This window comes from Capricornis sumatraensis, chromosome 16 (assembly GCF_032405125.1).
Source record: "Capricornis sumatraensis isolate serow.1 chromosome 16, serow.2, whole genome shotgun sequence".
NCBI classification, from domain to species: Eukaryota; Metazoa; Chordata; class Mammalia; order Artiodactyla; family Bovidae; genus Capricornis; species Capricornis sumatraensis.
This window is the reverse complement of record NC_091084.1, coordinates 19,648,051-19,669,983: the sequence shown is the minus strand read 5'-3', so window position 1 is coordinate 19,669,983 and position 21,933 is coordinate 19,648,051. Positions and strand designations below refer to the sequence as shown.

At 39.3% G+C, this 21,933-nt stretch overlaps 1 protein-coding gene across 1 annotated transcript in view; it reads right to left on the bottom strand.

The window, feature by feature from the left end:
* CUL5 (cullin 5) overlaps positions 1-21,933 on the bottom strand; it is a 120,886-nt gene that overhangs the window by 10,879 nt on the left and 88,074 nt on the right. Inside the window, exons 12-13 of the mRNA XM_068988851.1 lie at positions 7,387-7,519; positions 5,374-5,505 (exon numbers count right to left, since the gene is read on the bottom strand). Of these exons, the coding sequence (XP_068844952.1) occupies positions 5,374-5,505; positions 7,387-7,519 (265 nt within the window). The remainder of the gene's footprint in view (positions 1-5,373; positions 5,506-7,386; positions 7,520-21,933) is intronic.

The window sequence follows — 21,933 nt, the reverse complement described above, 5'->3', positions numbered from 1 at the left end:
CACTGGGAAAGGCAGAAGGAGAAGAGGGTGACAGAGGATGAGATGGCCAGATGGAATCACTGATGCAGTGGACACGAAGTTGGGCAAACTCTGGGAGATAGTGAGGGACATGGAAGCCTGGGATGAAGCAGTCCATGGTGTTGCAAACAGTCAGACACGACTGGGTGACAGACAACAACTGTATGTGTTGTTCTGTGAATGGCTTCTTTTGCTTAGCATTGGATTTTCAAAGTTCAACCATGTTGCATATATCAGTACTTAATTTCTTTTTATTGCCGAAGATATTCAACTCAGTTCAGTTGCTCAGTCGTGTCCAACTCTTTACGACCCCATGAAGGCCAGGCCTCCCTATCTGTCACCAACTCCCAGAGTCCACCCAAACCCATGTCCATCGAGTCAAGTGATGCCATCCAACCATCTCATCCTGTCATCTCCCTCTCTTCTACCCTCAATCTTTCCCAGCATCAGGGTCTTTGCAAATGAGTCAGCTCTTTGCATCAGGTGGCCAAAGTATTGGAGTTTCAGCTTCAACATCAGTCATACCAATGAACACCCAGGACTGATCTCCTTTAGGATGGACTGGTTAGATCTCCCTGCAGTCCATGGGATGCCGGGGTCCAGCCCTGGTGCGTCCAGGGAATTCGAAGGGGAGACGGAGTCGGCATCCTAAGAAAGAACTATTTAATTAGAAATATAAAGAGAGATTAGGAAAGAACAGTGTAGTAGGAAAATAAGTGGAGAAAAGAGGCTGAATAACTTGGTTTACGTGGAATACCAATAAAACCTCAAGACAAGAGGTTTGCACCACCTATGTAGGCCGCAGGCGTCCTCCCGTTCTCCCGAAGGAGAGGAGACACTAAGGCCTCCCCGGTTGGATCTTAGAAGCCAAGGCAAAATTAGTAGGCTTGGCGAGCATCCACGCTCCAGATGGGAACTCAGCCAGAAAGTGAGAGAAAGAACGACATGAGGAGACCAGTCTTTCCAGAAACTGATCCGTTTTCTTTATTTTTCAGGTTCGCTTATATACTTTTTGTTACACATAGAGACAGAATACAGAGTCAAGCGGGGTCAGCAGACCTGACCTTTATCAAAATCAGGTGCTTCATATAAAAGGTCTTAGGGGTTTTACATCATCTTCTGGCCAGGGGGCCTGCTAACATTTTATGACCCTTTCTTTCTGATAACAGTCAGTCAACCAGAAAACTTATTGTTTCCAGGGGTGATTTTTTCTTAAACCAGGTGCCACCCTCCGAATGTACCAGATAAAGTTGCATTCCTATAGGGTGAAGGTGTAGTGGGTTACAATTAAGAAAGGAATTTACTTAGCCTAAGATTTAACATGATTAATATCAAAGGTTAATACTTATTTATCCTATATGCTAGTTATATTCATTATAAGGGCAGGGAATATGGAGATTTAGCAGCAAATATTGGCTCAACAAATGAAAAACCCTTCACCAATATAATTCCTAATCAACCCACTACACTATACTAATAATTTTCTAACTTCTCAAAAGAATCTGTATTTAGAAAGTTTAAAGCATCTCGTGCCTCTCATGGTTGGGAGGCTGTGAACAATCACATGTGGCCAGACAAACCTGCTCAGGCAGGCTAGAGAACCTTCAGAGGAGTTAGTAAGTTGAAACACTCTTGTCACGCCCAGGAATTTTTATTAACTGGAGCTGTACGTTAACTCCTTCTCCGAGAGAGGTGGTGGGGGACAGCCCCCTGTAAAGTCAGAGGTGTAGGTGAGGGCATAAAACAGTAAAATAGGCAGACTTTGGTTTTGGGGGTAGATGCTCGGAAACAGGGGGTCTCCTGAGGCTTGATCCCACCTTTGTATATGCCGAGCTTCCTTCATCATGACCTTTGCCACGGGCGGAGTTCCTCACGCTAGCTCCTGGCAATGGGACTCTCAAGAGTCTCCTCCAACACCACAGTTCAAAAGCATCAATTCTTCAGTGATCAGCTTTCTTCACAGTCCAACTCTCACATCCACACATGACCAGTGGAAAAACCATAGGCTTTACTAGACGTACCTTTGTTGGCAAAGCAATGTCTCTGCTTTTTAATATGTTGTCTAGGTTGGTCATAACTTTCCTTCCAAGGAGTAAGCATCTTTTAATTTTATGGCTGCAATCACCATCTACAGTGATTTTGGAGACCAAGAAAATAAAGTCAGCCACTGTTCCCACATGTATTTGCCATGAAGTGATGGAACCAGATGCCATCTTAGTTTTCTGAATGTTGAGCTTTAAGTCAACTTTTTCATTCTCCTCTTTCACTTTCATCAAGAGGCTTTTTAGTTCCTCTTCACTTTCTGCCATAACGGTGGTGTCATCTGCATATCTGAGGTTATTGATATTTCTCCTGGCAATCTTGATTCCAGCTTGTGCTTCCTCCAGCCCAGCATTTCTCACAATGTACTTTGCATATAAGTTAAATAAGCAGGGTGACAATATAAAGGCCTTGATGTACTCCTTTCCCTATTTGGAACCAGTCTGTTGTTCCATGTCCAGTTCTAACTTTGCTTCCTGACCTGCATACAGGTTTCTCAAGAGGCAGGTCAGGTGGTCTGGTATTCCCATCTTGTTCAGGATTTTCCACAGTTTATTGTGATCCACACAGTCAAAGGCTTTGGCATAGTCAATAAAGCAGAAACAGATGTTTTTCTGGAACTCTCTTGCTTTTTTGATGACCCAGTGGATGTTGGCAATTTGATCTCTGGTTCCTCTGCCTTTTCTAAAACCAGCTTAAACATCTGGAATTTCACGGTTAACGTATTGCTGAAGCCTGGCTTGGAGAATGTTAAGTATCACAGACAACTAGCCAATCTGATCACATGGACCACTGCCTTGTCTAACTCAATAAAACTAGGCCATGCCATAGGGGCCACCCAGGACTGACAGGTCATGGTAGAGAGGTCTGACAGAATGTGGTCCACTGGAGAAGGGAATGGCAAACCACTTCAGTATTCTCGCCTTGAAAACCCCACAAACAGTATGAAACGGCAAAAAGATAGGACACTGAGAGATGAACTTCCCAGGTTGATAGGTGCCCAATATGCTACTGGAGATCAGTGGAGAAATAACTCCACAAAGAATGAAGGGATAGAGCCAAAGCAAACACAATACCCAGTTGTGAATGGAACTGGTGATAGAAGCAAGGTTTGACACTGTAAAGAGAAATATTGCATAGGCACCTGAAATGTTAGGTCCATGAATCAAAGCAAACTGGACGTGGTCAAACAGGAGATGGCAAGAGTGAACGTCAACATTCTTAGCATCAGTGAACTAAGATGGACTGGAATGGGTGAATTTAACTCAGACAACAATTATATCTACTACTGTGGGCAGGAATCCCTCAGAAGAAATGGAGTAGCCATCATGGTCAACAAAAGAGTCCGAAATGCAGTACTTGGATGCAATCTCAAAAACGACAGAATGATCTCTGTTCGTCTCCAAGGCAAACCATTCAGTATCACAGTAATCCAAGTCTATGCCCCAACCAGTAATGCTGAAGAAGCTGAACAGTTCTATGAAGACCTACAAGACCTTGTAGAACTAACACCCCAAAAAGATGTCCTTTTCATTATAGGGGACTGGAATGCAAAAGTAGGAATTCAAGAAACACTGGGAGTAACAGGCAAATTTGGCCTTGGATTACAGAATGATGCAGGGCAAAGGCTAATAGAATTCTGCCAACAGAATGCACTGGTCACAGCAAACACCCTCTTCCAACAACACGAGAAGACTCTACACATGGACATAACCAGATGGTCAACATCGAAATTAGACTGATTATATTCTTTGCAGTCGACGATGGAGAAGCTCTATACAGTCAGCAAAAACAAGACCGGGAGCTGACTGTGGCTCAGATCATGAACTCCTTATTGCCAAATTCAGACTGAAATTGAAGAAAATGGAGAAAACAACTAGACCATTCCACTATATTAGACTAAACCATATTTTATCTATTTATCAGCTGATTGACCTTTGGGTTTTCACTTTTTAGCTATTATGAATAATGATGCTATGAACATTCATGTTCAAGTTTTTATGTGTTCATATGTTTTTATTTCTCATAAGTGGAATTATCTAGGAGTAGAACTGCCAGGTCAACACTATGTTTGGCTTTCTGAGGAACTGTCAGTTTTCCAAAGTGGTTGCACCATTTTACACTCCTATCAGCAATGCATGAGGGTTCCAATTTCTTCTCTTCCTCGCCAATATTTGCCATGGTCTGAATTTTCAGCTATCCCAGTGAAAGTAAAATGGCATCTTATTGTGGCTTTGATTTGCATTTCTCTACTGATTAATGATGTTGAACATCTTTGCATGCACTTATTAAACATTTGCATATCTTTGTGAGGAAATGTCTATTCTAATACTTTGTCCATTTTTAAGTGATTGTCTTCACTGTTGGGTTGTAAGAGTTCTTTATATATTCTAGATACAATATCAGACACGTGAATTTCAAATACTTTCCTAACTACTCTTTAAGACTTTTACAAAGAAAAAATCACTTTAAATTACAAAGTTTGTTTTAAATATTTACATGGTATACTAAATACATTAATTTTACTAATCTTTCTTTTTCCTGTAATTTATAACAGATAGTAAGAGTTTCTAGTATTTTGACAAAAATTTCTAAGTCATAAAACACTGGGAATAATAATTTCCCAGTGATTGTTTATATTAAGATAACCTGCACAGTAATTTCTACTATCCCACACTACCATGCAAAGCAGGGCTATCTGCAAATCTTTAATGTGAAATACACATATAAATGAAAAGCATATATATATATAATACAAACATACAATTGTATGCATATTTTACTATCATATATTAATATAATATTATATAACACCATGTGTATAAATGAAAGACATTCACTTATGGTATGCTAATATAACTCAAATTCCACTAAAATGAACTGAAAGGAACAGATTTACAGCATTTTAATATGGGAATTTGACCATAATGAGTACTGATTAACATAAATAAGCCATCACCTTTTATGTACTGGCTCTTTTTCCTTTATAGGTGATTTACAAACTTCTCAATGGCTAAATACTTAGTACTAAACTTATCTTAAAACTGAAATGATTTGTCCTTTAGCTTATTTAATAAGGTCAGTTCAATGAGGCTGGAGATACAAAAGAGTGAAACAACAGAAGCAAAGGAAGAGCAAAGGCACTTTGCTCTTTATTAACAAAATATATTTTATTTTATATAATTGATGCTATATTCTTATAAAACGTTCCCTATTTCTTCAATATGAAAATATCACCAAAATACATTACTTACAAATACATATGAACCATATGCTATCTTAAGAAAATCAAATAGTTTTAAAAATTTTACTTACTCTTAGCCACTCTACCATATTCTCTTCAATTTCACTATCAGCAGAGATGTCTAATATAAGACGTCGTGTCAAATGAGCTTTGTGATATCTCATAAAAACATCTTTGTTTTGTACATATTTAAGTACCAAGAGCTGTATAGAAAACAAAGTTATTTTCAATATACATACACTCTTAGCCATTCCTCTCTCACTTGGACCTTTCTATATCCCTTGTTGTCAAAATTCAGAGATTTATATAAGCATATACAGATAGAGGCCTACTAAATTGCCCATCTCTGAAAAACAACCAGTCCTGACAGACTACTTTAATACTTCAAGAAGTTAGCAAACTTGAGACTATAACCAAATAACATTTTAGTTCCTAGAAACATCAATTTTTGAGATTTTATATAAAATGTGACAAAACTTTATATGAAAATCAGTGGTTCCCCCCTATATTTTTTTCTTCTATGTTTCTTCTTCATTTTATTCTGACACTAATCTGCCCTCTAACTACCACTCCACCCCACTTTTTGGCTGTGCTGTGCAGCTTTGGGGGGGTCTTAGTTCCCTGACCAGAGATTGAACCTCAGCCCAGACAGTGAAAGTGGCAAGTCCTAACCACTGAACCACCAGGGTATTCCCTTTATTTTTTTTTTCGATTTATTTATTTTTTTTACAATATTGTATTAGTTTTGCCATACAATGACATGAATCTGCCATGGGTGTACATGTATTCCCCATCCTGAACCCCCCTCCCACCTTCCTCCCCATCCCATCCCTCTGGGTCATCCCAGTGCACCAGCCCCAAGCACCCTGTATCATGCATCGAACCTGGACTGGTGATCTGTTTCACATATGATAATATACATGTTTCATTGTTATTCTCTGAGATCATCCCACCCTCACCCTCTCCCACAGAGTCCAAAACACTGTTCTATACATCTGTGTCTCTTTTGCTGTCTCGCATACAGGGTTATCATTACCATCTTTCTAAATTCCATATATATGCCTTAATATACTGCATTGGTGTTTTGCTTTCTGGTTTACTTCACTCTGTATAATAAGCTCTAGTTTCATCCACTTCATTAGACCTGATTCAAATGTATTCTTTTTAATGGCTGAGTAATACTCCATTGTGTATATGTACCAAAGCTTTCTTATCCATTCATCTGCTGATGGACATCTAGGTTGTTTCCATGTCCTGGCTATTATAAACAGTGCTGCGATGAACATTGGGGTACACGTGTCTCTTTTGATTCTGGTTTCCTCGGTGTGTATGCCCAGCAGTGGGATTGCTGGGTCATAAGGCAGTTCTATTTCCAGTTTTTTAAGGAATCTCCACACTGTTCTCCATAGTGGCTGTACTAATTTGCATTCCCATCAACAGTATAAGAGGGTTCCCTTTTCTCCACACCCTCTCCAGCATTTATTGCTTGTAGACTTTTGGATAGCAGCCATTCTGACTGGCATGAAATGGTAGGGTATTCCCTTTCTAACCCTTTTGGTCTATACTTTCTCTACATCTTCACTTACTAATTCTTTCCTCTTTGATGTCCTTGGCTTATATCATATTATGACAACAAGCAGAGATAAACAAATATGAAAGCAACTAACTTTTTATCTATACTCATTCATCCACAGTTATTTATTTTGGGCCCTCCCAAAAAAGAAATGAAAAACTCCCAGTCTCTCAACTGGGGGATCCAAACACCACCAGCTAGCTCTGTCTTTCCTTTTGCTGTCCTTTAATAGGAGTTAGAATTTAACTGACTTTTAAAAAAGAATCAAGAAAGGGGAAAAATTAAATGCTATTTCCTTTTCTGACAGCTATAGTGTAAAAATTTTCAGTAAAAAAACCAAAGATGTCTTTACTGGCAAAATTTTATAATGTTAGTTGCTTATAGGTATATACTTTAAAGAAAAACTGATTCTATCACAGAAAGGTTTATAATCAAAATAAAAAATTTATTTTTATTTATAATCATAAATTCAAACATAATTACAAATTTGAAGTTAGAAAAAATTACGTACCACTTCTTTAAGCTTTGCTTCAATCTCTTCAGAGGTTAACTTTTTGCTTAATGGCGTTTTTCTTAGCAACATGTCACAGTAATTGGCAAGCAGCTCAGGGCATTTTGATTCAGGCTGAGTTTTTAATCCCACCCTAAAACAACAAATTAAAAGCAGGTGATTAAAAATGATTCAATCTGCAAAAATTTTTTCTAAAGCCAATTTTTCACAGATTTGTTATGTTCTATAAATTCAGTGGGACTAGGGTAAGGAAGTCTACACTGAGGTTGCATAGCTCAAGAACGCACTCACTCTTGGGCTCCTGTAAGTACACTTACAGAACATTGAGAGAGACCTCCTTGAATTTTGTGAGCTACATGCTTCCTAGTCTCATTCTAGAGGCAGCTTTGCCAATAATCTTTAAAAGATTTTATTCATATGCTGCTAAAATAGTATTGAAAACTGTGTAAATCCTTGTATACTCACAGCAAAAGTCACTCAGTCGTGTCCAACTTTTTATGACCCTATGGACTATACAGTCCATGGAATTCTTCAGGCCAGAATACTGGAGTGAATAGCCTTTCCCTTCTCCAGGGAATCTTCCCAACCCAGGGATCAAACCCAGGTCTCCAACATTGCAGGCAGATTCTTTACCAGCTGAGCCACAAGGGAACCCCAAGAAGACTGGAGTGGGTAGCCTATCCCTTCTCCAGCAGATCTTCCTGAACCAGGAATAGAACCAGGGTCTCCTGCATTGCAGGTGGATTCTTTACCAACTGAGCTATCAGGGAAGCCTTGTATACTTATAAGTTAACAATTAAAAAAAATTTTTAAAGCACTCAGTGTTCAACTTATCAGCAAGATGTCACACAATATCCTCTTCTGCTTTTTATTGACCTGACTCAGAACATCAATTAAAAATAGATTAAAATAAAACTGTTACTTTACTCTTTGAAACATATAAAATGTAACCTAAATTTCACAGTGATATATCTATCATTATCCATTAAAAAAAAACTATAAACAAACTTTCCTTAGACAATGATCTTATATCACTATTTCACTTTCCCAACAAAACTTTAAAACCAGTGTATTGTATTTTATGCTTGAAAGTCTTTTATTCTTTACCCTACTTCTCTAAGCTATATATGTAAATAAATTTAAACTCAACATTTAAAAATTGTGTATATATATATAAAATTTAACCATTATCAGAAATTATAAACAACATAACAAAACAACATAATTATATTGTGTATGTGTATAAAACATGCATGTGCAAAATTTTTTTGTCTAATGAAGTAGATGTAACTTTTTTCCCCTTCCAATGATAAACTCAGGAATGATTAATTTTACTTCTACTTAAAAAAAAATTATTTATGGCTGTGCTGGGTCTTTGCTGCTGCACACAGGCTTTTTCTAATTGCAAGGAGTGGAGGCTACTATCTAGCTGCAGCATGAGGGCATCTCATTGTGGTGGCTTCTCTTGTTGTAGAGCATGGGCTCTAATGCATGTGGGCTCAGTAGTTGTTTTACATTGGCTTAGTTGCCCCATGGCATGTGGAGATCTTCCTGGACCAGGGATCGAACCTATGCTCTCTGCATTGGCAGCCAGATTCTTAACCAATGGACCACCTGGAAGTCCTGCTGCTGCTGCTGCTGCTGCTGCTGCTGTTAAGTTGCTTCAGTCGTGTCCGACTCTGTGCAATCCCGTGGATGGCAGCCCACCAGGCTCCGCCGTCCCTGGGATTCTACAGGCAAGAATACTTGAGTGGGTTACCATTTCCTTCTCCAACGCATGAAAGTGAAGTCACTCAATAGTGTCCGACTCTTTGCAACCCCATAGACTACAGCCCACCAGGCTCCTCTGTCCATGGGATTTTCCAGGCAAGAGTACTGGAGTGGGGTGCCATTGCCTTCTCTGGTGTTAGCGCCTAAGCTTGGCAAATTAGACGTTCACTAGAAAGGAGTAGCATCCAGGTGTCAAAAACCAACAGACAGGGACTTCCCTGCTGGTCCTGTGGTTAAGACTCTCAGCTCCCAATGCAGGGGGCCCAGGTTCGATCCTTGGTCAGGGAACTAGATCCCACATACTGCAACCAAGACCTGGTGCAGCCAAATAAATGAATTTTAAAAAAAAAAGCAAAAAACCAACAGACAAGGGGTATATGGATGAGAAGGAGTGGCCAGGCATGAAGTACAAGAGAACAAACAAGAGAGGAGGGTGTCCACGCAAAGGGAAGGCAAAAGGGGAAGTGTTAAGGCTCCAGTTGGATGAGGAAGGCATTCATGTAGGGAGCGGCCCAGATGGGGGAGTCAGAGCCTTAGCAGGGTGGGGCATGTATCCACAAAGAAACAAGGCCAGGTTCTATAGTTTAAAATGCTTTTGTGCATCCCTACCCTAGTTTGCCAACTGAGGGGGACTAGACCAGTGAAGCAACAATACCAATGAATACACCCAGCACCAGATTTTGCTCTCTAAATACCAACATCCACTAAAATCAACTAGGACTTTGTCAGAGTTGTCAAAATGGCTAATCCTGTGGCCAGACAACGTAAATTGCAAAATGAATCTGGAAACCTCATTTGCCAAAAAGAAAGGAAGAATTTACTGTTAAAAGGACTCAGAAACTAGTTGCCACTGTGAAACCTAGGATAATTTGAAAATGAAAATAAAAAATAAAAGTAAATTATGGGAGTTCCAGAAAAACATCTACATCTGATTCACTGACTATGCTAAAGCCTTTGACTGTGTGGATCTCAAAAACTGTGGAAAATTCTTAAAGAGATGAGAGTACCAGAGCACCTTACCCATTTTCTGAGAAACCTGTATAAGGGTCAGAATTAACAGTTAGAACCAGACATGGAAGAACTGACTAGTTCAAACCTGGGACAGGAGCACAGCAAGGCTGTATATTGTCACCCTACTTATTCAACTTCTATGCAGAGTACATCATGCAAAATGTCAGGCTGGATGAATCACAAGCTGGAATTAAGACTCCTAGGAGAAATATCAACAACCTCACATATGCAGATGATACCACTCTAAAAACAGAAAGAGAAGAGGAATTAAAGAGTCTCTTGTTGAGGGTGAAAGAGGAGAGTTAAAATGCTGGCCTGAAACTCAACACGAATAAAATTAAAATCACGGCATCTGGTCCCACCACTTCATGGCAAATAGATGGAGAAAAAGTGGAAGCAGTGACAGATTTTGTTTTCTTGCATCCCAAAATCACTGCGGACACTGACTCTAGCCATGAATTAAAAGACACTTGCTGCCTGGGAGTTAAAGCTATGACCAATCTAAACAGCATATTAAAAAGCAAAGACATTACTGCTGACAAAGGTCGGTATGGTCAAGACTATGGTTTTTCCAGTAGTCATGTACAGATGTGAGAGCTGGACCACAAAAAAGGCGGCTGATCATTGACAAATTGATGCTTTTGAATTATGGTGTGGAGAAGACTCTTGAGAGTCCTTCAGACTGCAAGAAGACCAAACCAGTCAATCCTAAAGAAAATCAAACCTGAATAATCCATCGGAGGGATTGAGGCTGAAGCTGAAGCCCCAATACTTTGGCCACCTGATGTGAAGAGCCGACTCACTAGAAAAGACCTTGATGCTGGGAATGATTGAAGGCAAAAGGAGAAGAGGGTGGCAGAGAATGAAATAGTTAGACTGCATCACCAACTCAATGGACATACATTTGAGCAAATTCTGGCAGACAGTGGAGGACAGAGGAACCTGGCATCCTTCAGTCCACGGAGTTGTAGAAGGTTGACAGGACTTAGCAACTGAACAATAACAACAACAAAATGAGAGTTCCTTGGTGGTCTAGCGGTTAGGATTCAGGGTTTTAACTGCCATGGCCTGGGAACTGAGATCCTGTAAGCCGTGTGGCACAGCACCCTGCCTCAAAAAGAAAAGAGAACCCACTGAATAAATATAGTAATAGTAAACTGAATCCATACTGAGATGATAAATCCATGTACAAACTGAAAATTTCACAAGCAATGATGGGATCTAAAGGAAATCAGTTCTGAATATTCATTGGAAGTACTGATGCTGAAGCTGAAGCTCAAACACTTTGGCCATCTGACGTGATGAACTGACTCATTTGAAAAGACCCTGAAGCTGGGAAAGATTGAAGGCAGGAGAAGGGGATGACAGAGGATGAGATGTTTGGATGGCATCACCAACTCAATGGACATAAGTTTGAGCAAGCTCCGGGAGTTGGTGATGGATAGGAAGCCTGGCGTGCTGCAATCCATGGGGTCACAAACAGTCGGACACAACTGAATGGAACTGAACTGAACTGATGGAATCTTTACACAGTTGTAAAGTACTTGTCAACAAATACCTAATTACAAAAAGAAAAGGAAATAACTGAGTGGAGAAGTGTGGCATGCACCAACTTAATCAGGTGACCAAACTAAATAAAACTGATACTGCAATAAATCAAAATCATGCACCGTCGTTTAGATAAGATGCAGTAAGGGAATTCCTGGTGGTCCAGTGGTTAGGGCTCCACTCTTTCACTGACAAGGGTCAATTCCTGGTTGAGGAACTAGGATTCCATAAGCCATGTGGCATGGCTAAAACAAAACCAAAAAATGCAGTAAGAATAATAGACTTTCACTTCTGCCAAAGATGCAAACCTGAATCTAAAAACAACAACAACAAAAAAAAAACAATCCATCAGATTAACTCAAACTAACGAACATCTCACAAAAAATCTGGACTGTAATCTTCAAAAATGTCAATGTAACAAGAGTCAAAGGAGAGATGGTTCCAGACCAAAGGAAAAGGTCAGTTCAGTTCAGTTCAGTCACTCAGTCATGTCCAACTCTTTGCGACCCCATGAACTGCAGAATGCCAGGGCTCCCTGTCCATCACCAACTCCTGGAGTTCACTCAAACTCACGTCCATCGAAATACAACAACTAAATGTGAAAACACAATTGTGTACTGGATCCTTCTGCTACAAAGAATACAATATAGTCACTAAGCTTAGTGATCTGAGTAGATGTTATTATGCATCAAAGTCAATTTTAATTATTTTGATAGCTGTATTTGGATTATATTTGTAGAAAATATACACAACTGTACGTGGAATAATGAACAACTTACTCTCAAATAGTTCTAGAAAAAAGTTTTAATATATTTTCAAAGAGAAAAAGATAATGAAACTTCCAACTTTGTGTATATTATTTTGACAACTGAGAAAAAATATGCCTTAAAAAGCACAACCAAAACTAAAATGAGATTAAATTTAAAAATCTGAAGAGCCCTGTATCTATTAAATAAATTGAACTTGTAGTCAGTATCTGCCCACAGAGAAAACTATCAGCCCAAATGGTTTTACCAATGAATTCTACCAAACATTTAAGGAAGAAGTAATAACAATTAACCTATTTCTTTTAAAATCATACAAAAGGAAAGAATAACTCTCAACCCTTTTTATGAGGCCAACATAATCCTAAAATCAGAAAACAATAAAGATATCACAAAAATGAAAATTATTCAAGGCACAAAGGCCAGAAAGAGGTAAATCATTCCCCAAAATAAACAAAAATATTTAACAGAACATAAGCAAATTAAATCCAGGAATATACAAAAAGAATTAATACAACATCACCAAGTAGAATTTATGCCAAGAATTCAACCTTGGTTAAATGTTTCCTTAAAAAAATTCAATGTTTCCTGAGGAAGAAAAGTGGAGCTGAAGGAATCAGGCTTCCTGCTAACTTTGGACCATACTACAAAGTCCAGTCATCAAACAATACTGTACTGGCATGATATTGATATTAAAAGAAACATACACACACCGAAATATGTTATCAATGGAACAGGGTAGAAAGCCTAGAAATATATCCATGCATCTATGGTTGATTAATCTATGACACAGGAGGCAAAAATATACAATGGAGAAAAGACAGTCTCTTCAATAGATGATGCCAGAAAAACTGGACAGCTACATGCGAAAGAATGAAATTAGAACACTTCCTAACGTTATACACAAAAATAAACTCAAATGGATTAAAGACCTAAATGTAAGACTGCCCACTATTAAACTCGTAAACACAGGCAGAACCACATAAACTGCAGTTAAGGTCTTTCTGGATCTACCTCATAGAATTGTGGGGGGAAAAAAAAAAGGAACCTAATTAAACTTAAAAGCTTTTGCATAGCAAAGGAAACGACAACCTACAAAATGGGAGAAAATATTTGCAAATGAAGTGACTGACAAAGGACTAATCTCCAAAATATACAAATAGCTCATGCAGCTCAATATCAAAACAACAAACAACCTAATCAAATGATGGGCATGCATGTGTACTAAGCTGCTTCAGCTATGTCCGACTCTTTGTGACCCTATGGACTATAGCCTACCAGGCTCTTCTGTCCATGGGATTCTCCAGGCAAGAATACTGGAGTGGGTTGCCATGCCCTCTCCATGGGATCTTCCCAGTTCAGGGAATAAACCCACATTTCTTATGTTTCCTGTATTGGCAGGTGGGTTCTTCACCTCTAGCACCACCTGGGAAGCCAAACAGTGAAGTGAACTGAAGTGAAATGAAAGTCATTTATTCGTGTCCAACTCTTTGTGACCCCATGGACTGACTGTAGCCCACCAGGCTCTTCTGTCCATGGGATTTCATAGGCAAGAATACTGGAGTGGGCAGCCATTCCCTTTTCCAAAGGATCCTCCTGATCCAGGTATCGAACTTGCGTCTCCTGCACTTCAGGCAGGTTCTTTACTGTCTGAGCCACCAAGGAAGCCCAAACAATGGGCAGAAGATCTAAACAGACACTTCTCGAAAAACAACAGATAGCCAAAAAGCACATGAAAAGATGCTTAATATGGCCAATTATTAGAGAAATGCAAATCGAAATACAATGAGGTATCACACCACCAGTCAGAAGGGTTAGCATCAGAAAGTCTACAAATAGGGCTTCTCTGGTGGCTCAGTGGTAAAGACTCTGTCTGCCACTGCAGGAGACATGGATTCAACCCCTGGTCTGGGAAGATCCCACATCCCATGGAGCAACTAAGCCCATGGGCCACAACTTTTGAGCCTGTGCTCTAGAGCCTGGAAGCCGCAACTACTGAACCCACAAGCTGCCCTAGAGTCCATGCTCTGCAACAAGAGAAGCCACCACAGTGAGAAGCTGGTGCACCGCAACTAGAGAGCAGCCCCTGCTTGCTCCAACTAGAGGAAAGCCTGTGCAGCAACAAAGATCCAGCACAGCAAATAAATAAATAAAATGATTTTTTTTTAATGTCTAAAAAGTCTATAAACAATAAATACTGGAGAGGGTATGGAGAACCCTCCTAAACTGTTGGTGAGAATGTAAGTTGGTACAACTGTTATGGACGGTCCTTAAAAAGCTAAAAATAAAACTAGTATATGATCCAGTAATCCCACTCTTGGGCATATATCCAGAAAAAAAACATAATTCAAAAAGATACTGTAGGAGACGGGAAGAATAAAAGAAAAGAGGGCCCCGTTAAGGGCCGCAAAAGAAATTTATAATTATTGATAAACTGGATGCTATAAGGCATGAGACTCTTGGAACAAGTCCAGAGGGAACAGTTCATAATCTTGAAAGCAAGATATGATCCTGGAGTCAGAAAACTGACCCCAGACTGTTTCTCAACTGGTGTCTCAGAGTCACGTGTTTACTGTATCTGGTGGAAAATCTATAGATAAGAATATGAGTGTTGGCTACTGATTTGTTATTGATTACTGTTTCCTAATTACTCAATGGTTAATGATCATTTTGTTCTTTGGCCCTGAAGGCCACATGAGTTATAGTTTAATTCCCTGCTTATTCTTTCATTCACGGTTGAAAGTATAATCAAGCTGGCTTGGATTCAGTTTCCGCACCTTCACCTTGGAGCGGTGTTGGTCCCCTGATCCTCGCTTTTCTCTAAATTCTTGTGTCTTGTTTCTCATTCTCTCACTGTATCGTGCTTTCGGAAACCCTGCTTGTCGAGCTGGTCTCGACAGATATAGGCAACCCAACGTTCACTGCAGCATTATTTACAATAGCTAGGACATGAAAGGAACCTAAGTAAATGCCCATTGACAGAGGAATGGACTGCAAGGAGATCCAACCCAGTCCATCCTAAAGGAAATCAGTCCTGAATACTCATTGGAAGGACTGATGTTGAAGCTGAAACTCCAATACTTTGGCCACCTGATGTGAAGAGCTGACTCATCTGAAAAGACCCTGATGCTGGGAAAGATTGAGGGCAGGAAGAGAAGGGGATGACAGAGGATGAGGTGGTTGGATGGCATCACCGACTTGACAGACATGAGCTTGAGTAGGCTCTGGGAGTTGGTGAAGGACAGGGAGGTCTGGCGTGCTGGAGCCCATGGGGTCGCAAAGAGTCCGACATGACTGAGTGACTGAACTGACAGAAAAATGGATAAATAAGATGTGGTACATGTATACAATGGAATATTACATAACCATAAAAAGAACAAAATAATGCCATTTGCAGCAGCATGGATGGACCTAGAACCTATCATATAAGTGAAGCAAGTCAGAGAAAGACAAATATCATATGAATCCACTTACAAGTAAAATCTAAAAAAAAAAAAAATGATACAAATGAACTTATTCACAAAGCAGAAACAGAATCATAGTTTGAAAACAAACATTGTTATGAATGGGGAAAAGTGGGTGGGGAAGGATAAGTCAGGAGTTTAGGATTAACATATATACACTACTGGGCTTCCCTAGTGGCTCAGGTATAAAGAATCCACCTGCCAATGCAGGAGACATGGGTTTGATTCGTGGTCTGGTAAGATCACACATGCCACAGAACAACTAAGCACATGCAAGACCACTACTCAGCATGTGCTCTAGAGCCAGAGAGCCACAACTACTGAGCCCACGTGCTGCAACTACTGAGCCCACACGCTCTAGAGCCCATCCTCCCACAAGAGAAGCCACTGCAATGAGAAGCCCATGTACCACAACTAGAGAGTAGCTTGTGCTCACTGCAACTAGAGAAAAGCCCAGACAGCAACAAAGACCCAGCAGAGCCAAAAATAACCAGACAAAATTATAAAACAAACAAACATATACACACTACTCTATATAAAATGGGGCTTCCCAGGTGGTGACAGTGGTTAAGAACCCAGCAGCCAATGCAAGAGACATAAGAGATGTGGATTTGATCCCTGAGTCAGGAAGATTGTCTAGAGGAGGAAATGGCAACCCACTTGCCTGGAGTATCCCATGGATAGAGAAGCCTGGAAGGCTACAGTCCATAGGGTCGCAAAGAGTTGGTTATGACTTAGCACGCACACATGCATATAGAAAATAGATAATCAACAAAGACCTACTCTAAAGCACAAGGAACTCTACTCAATCTTCTGTAATAAGCAAAGTGGGAAAAAGCCTGAGAAAGAATGGATATATATATATCCATTCAGTTCAGTCGCTCAGTCGTGTCCAACTCTGCGACCCCATGAACCACAGCACGTCAGGCCTCCCTGTCTATCACCAAATCCCAGAGTCCACCCAAACCCATGTCCATCGAGTCGGTGATGCCATCCAGCCATCTTATCCTCTGTCGTCCCCTTCTCCTCCTGCCTTCAATCTTTTGCAGCATCAGGGTCTTTTCAGATGAGTCAGCTCTTCACATCAGGTGGCCAAAGTATTGGAGTTTCAGCTTCAGCATCAGTCCTTCCAATGAACACCCGAGACTGATCTCCTTTACGATGGACTGGTTGGCTCTCCCCTGGCAGTACAAGGGGCTCTCAAGAGTCTTCTCCAACACCACAGTTCAAAAGCATCAATTCTTCGGCACTCAGCTTTCTTTATAGTCCAACTCTCACATCCATACATAACTGCTGGACAAACCTGAGCCATGACTGGATGGACCTTTGTTGGCAAAGTAATGTCTCTGCTTTTTAGTATGCTGTCTACGTTGGTCATAACTTTCCTTCTAAGGAGTAAGCATCTTTTAATTTCATGGCTGCAATTACCATCTGCAGTGATTTTGGAGCCCAAAAAAATAAAGTCAGCTACTGTTTCCCCATCTATTAGCCATGAAGTGATGGGACCGGATGCCATGATCTTAGATTTCTGAATGTTGAGTTTTAAGCCAGCTTTTGCAATTTCCTCTTTCACTTTCCTCAAGAGGCTCTTTAGGTCTTCTTCACTTTCTGCCATGAAGGTGGTGTCATCTGCATAGCTGAGGTTATTGATATTTCTCCCAGCAATCTTGATTCCAGCTTGTGTTTCTTCCAGCCCACCGTTTCTCATGATGTACTCTGCATATAAGTTAAATAAGCAGGGTGACAATATACAGCCTTGACATACTCCTTTTCCTATTTGGAACCAGTCTATTGTTCCATGTCCAGTTCTAACTGTTGCTTCCTGACCTGCATACAGGTTTCTCAAGAGGCAGGTCAGGTGGTCTGGTATTTCCATCTCTCAGAATTTTCCACAGTTTATTGTGATCCACACAGTCAAAGGCTTTGGCATAGTCAATAAAGCAGAAATAGATGTTTTTCTGGAACTCTCTTGCTTTTTCCATGATCCAGCAGATGTTGGCAATTTGATCTCTGGTTCCTCTGCCTTTTCTAAAACCAGCTTGAACATCAGGGAGTTCACAGTTCACGTACTGCTGAAGCCTGGCTTGGAGAATTTTGAGCATTACTTTACTAGCATGTGAGATGAGTCCAATTGTGCGGTATATATATATGTATAAGTTAATGAGTTTGCTGTACATCTGAAACTAACATGTTGTAAATCAACTATATTCCAATATATATATATATATATATATATGAATTTTCAAAAAAAAAAAGCAGAATTGAGGTTTCTTTCTAGGAAGAAATTCTGTCCCAAGTGTAGAATCAACTCCTGCCCAAGAATTTCCAGCCTGCTAGCCTGCCCGACAAACTTCAGATTTGCCAACTCCCAGAACTACCAGATGATACAGAGTCTGCCCACAAGGAAGAAAACTGGAGTTCAATCCCTGGGTCGGGAAGATCCCCTGGAGAAGGAAATGGTGACCCACTCCAGTATTCTTGCCTGGAAAATCCCGTGGACGGAGTAGCCTGGTGGGCTACAGTCCATGGGGTCTCAAAGAGTTGGACACGACTAAGCAACTAATACTTTACTTTTACAATTACACAGTAATGAGGGGCTTCCCTGGTGGTTCGAATGGTAAAGAATCTGCCTGCAATGTGGGAGAACTGGGTTTGATCCTTGGGTTGGGAAGATGCCTTGGAGGAGGGCATGGCAACCCACTCCAGTATTTTTGCCTGGAGAATCCCCACTGACACAGGAGCCTGGTGAGCTGCAGTCCATGGCGTTGCAAAGAGTTGGTCACAACTGAGCGACTAAGCACAAGACAACACAATTACATAAGCCAATGCCTTTAAATAAATCTTTCTTTAACAATCCTCAGCAATCCAACACCCATCAATGTATGTCACCACATCAAAAGCATAAGGAAAGAGACTCCCCCAGCAGTCCAGTGGTTAAGATCTACCTTCTAATGCAGGGGACTCCGGTTCGACCCCTGGTTGGGGATCTAAGATCCCACATGCCTATGTGCTGCAACTACTGAGCCCACACACTGCAATGAAAGATCTTGCATGCTGCCACTAAGACCTGACACAGCCAAATAAATAAAAATACTTAAAAGAAAAAATAATAAGGAAGAAAAACCTTATGGTCATTTGACACAGAAAAGGCATATAGTAAATCAACACCCATTCATCATCAAAACTTTCCAGCAAATTATGAATAAAAAGCATCCCTATGAAAAATTCTTACCTAACTTTGTACTTAGAGACAAAATATTAAGGCTTTTCCTCAAAGCTGGCCGAAAAAGGTAAGGACGCCCACTCTCACTATTTCTATTCAACACTGTACTTATGATCCTATACAGTGGGTCAAACCATAAAAACCATAAAAACTCTTTTATTCAGAGATTACATGATTTTTTACATAGAAAATTTTAGGAAATCTATAAAAGAACTACTAGAACTAGTAACTTTAACAAGGTAACAATATAAGACCAATTTATAAAAAACCATATTTCTATATACTAGCAAAATACTAGAGTATCAAAAGCACTCAAGAAAAAAAAAGAACAAAGTTACACCAGCTGACTTAGACTTTTCGCAGAACTTTATTAATCATAACTATTTGAAATGGCCTAAGGATATTCATTTAATTCACTGGAATACAATAGAAAGTCTAGAAAAACATACATATTTTTAAGTCACTTGATTCTTCATAAAAGGCACCAAAACAATGCAGTGGGGAATGGAAAGTATTTCCAATAAGTGGTCGAAACCATACAGAAAGGAAAAAAATGAAATTTAATCCCTAATTTACACTATATACAAGTATCAATTTAAGGTGGCTCTTAGACTTAAATGTGAAAGCTACAAATTACAAAGCTTCTAAAAGAAAACAGAAGATTATCTTCTTGTCCTAGTGGTAGATGTAGACAGAGGTTTCCTAGATAAAACAGCAGAATCCACAAAAGAAAAGCACACATATAACAAAGGACCGATATACAGAATATATAAGAACTCATAGCTCACTAATAAACAGGCAAAAAATCTGAACACTTTATAAAGAAAAATGTAAGAATACCCAAAAAATACATGAAAAACTGTTCAATATCAATAGTCATGACGGAAATGGGAATCAAAAATATACTTAGGGGACTTCCCTGGTGGTCCAGTTATTAAGAATCTGCCTTGTGATGCAGGGGACCTGGGTTTGATCCTTGGTCAGGGAACGAAGGTCCCACAAGCCTCGGAGCACCTAAGCCCACGGCCGCAACTACTGAAGGCTACGCATGCTGCAGCCCACACACAACTGGAGTCTGTGTGCTGCAACACAAGGTTCCGCAGGCCTCAACTAAGACCCAACACAGTTAATAAAACAAAGCAAAACTATACTGAGATAACGGAACATACATCCAGTCATTCTGGATGTATGAGAATACCATTTAATCCTCATTCTCAACAAATGTAAGAATACCAAAAAATACATGAAAAACTGGTGGGAAATACTTGAAAAAATCATATGCTAGTGGGAGTGTGAAATAGTACAACCACTGTGACATACAAAAACATGGATAAATCTTAAAAACATTATGCTGAGTTGAAAAAAAGTTTTACACAAATAATACACTATTTTATGAATTCAATTTCTATGTAGGCCTAGATCAGGCAAACCTAACCTATGTTGAAATAATCAGAACAATAGTTGCCTTCTGGAAGAAGGTGGGGATAGGGGTGGGACTGATTGGGAATGGACATGAAGTAACTCTCAAGGATGATGAAAATAATGTTTATTTTAATAGGGATGTAGGCATTTGTCAGATCTCACAAAATTAAAAACATAAGATTTATGGATATGACTGTAGGTCAATTTTATCTCAAAACAAACATAATATTCAATTAATGACTGCATGATAAAATGTTTAGGGAGTAATGGTTACTGATGTTTGCAACTTCTTTTGAAATGCACTTAAAAAGTTAACTGATGGATATACAGGGAGATACATTATTTAATAAAGCAACAGAGGAGACTTTACTCTTAAGTCTGAATATTTTCATTGAAAAAAGGTGGAAACAGGAGAATAAGGAAGACCTTTATGTATTTATATGAAGAAATCTCCAAGATGCAGGGTTATATGTTTCATATTTATAAAGAGAACACAACAAATGCCCTTCTAAACAATGCCAGTTACTATAAAAGTGTATGACCCAGGTGTCTTCCACTGTACTAGTACTTATATAACTTATATGGTACAAAAAAGACAAAATGAAAATGATTTAAACAAAACAAAAACCAGAGCCCTATTTTCAAGTATTTTAAAGTTATGTACAATTTATTTAAAATTACAAAAGATCATTTTTCCAATTAACTTTTAGTGCTACTTAGTACTACTCTAAAGATACTATAACTAGCTCAGATTAATTAATAGATCATTAATTTTCATTTTCAGGTTTTTTATAACAGTAGTTAGCATGAATAAATCCATCTTACTTGAGATGAGAACTCACCAACGAGTTAAAAAAAATAGTAACATTTACATTAAAATTTACATCCCTTTGGAAAAAATTTATTTATTTATTTGGATGTGCCAGGTCTTAGTTGCAGCATGCAGAGTCTTTAGTTGTGGCATGCGAACTCTCAGTTTCAGCATGTGAGATCTAGCTCCCTAACCAGGGGATCAAACCTGAGTCTCCTGCATTGGAAGTGTGGAGGCATAGCCACTGGACTAGTTCCAATTTCTCTTTTTTTAATCATCATGGTGAAGAGAGTCCTATTCTATGCTTTTGTAGGTTATAAAGTAACTGGTGAATAATGAGGAAGAAAAAACAAGCAAAGAATCTGAAAGAACAAAAGTGTTTTTTTTTAACTTAAAAAAATAAGGTCAACATTCTTTGGTCACAAGAGGAGATAATATAAAATTTAAAATAAAGACAGAATTTTTAATAATCCAAGGCAGCAAAATCATAACAGTTAAAAAAACAAAAAATAAAGCTCATAGGGTTAGGGAAAT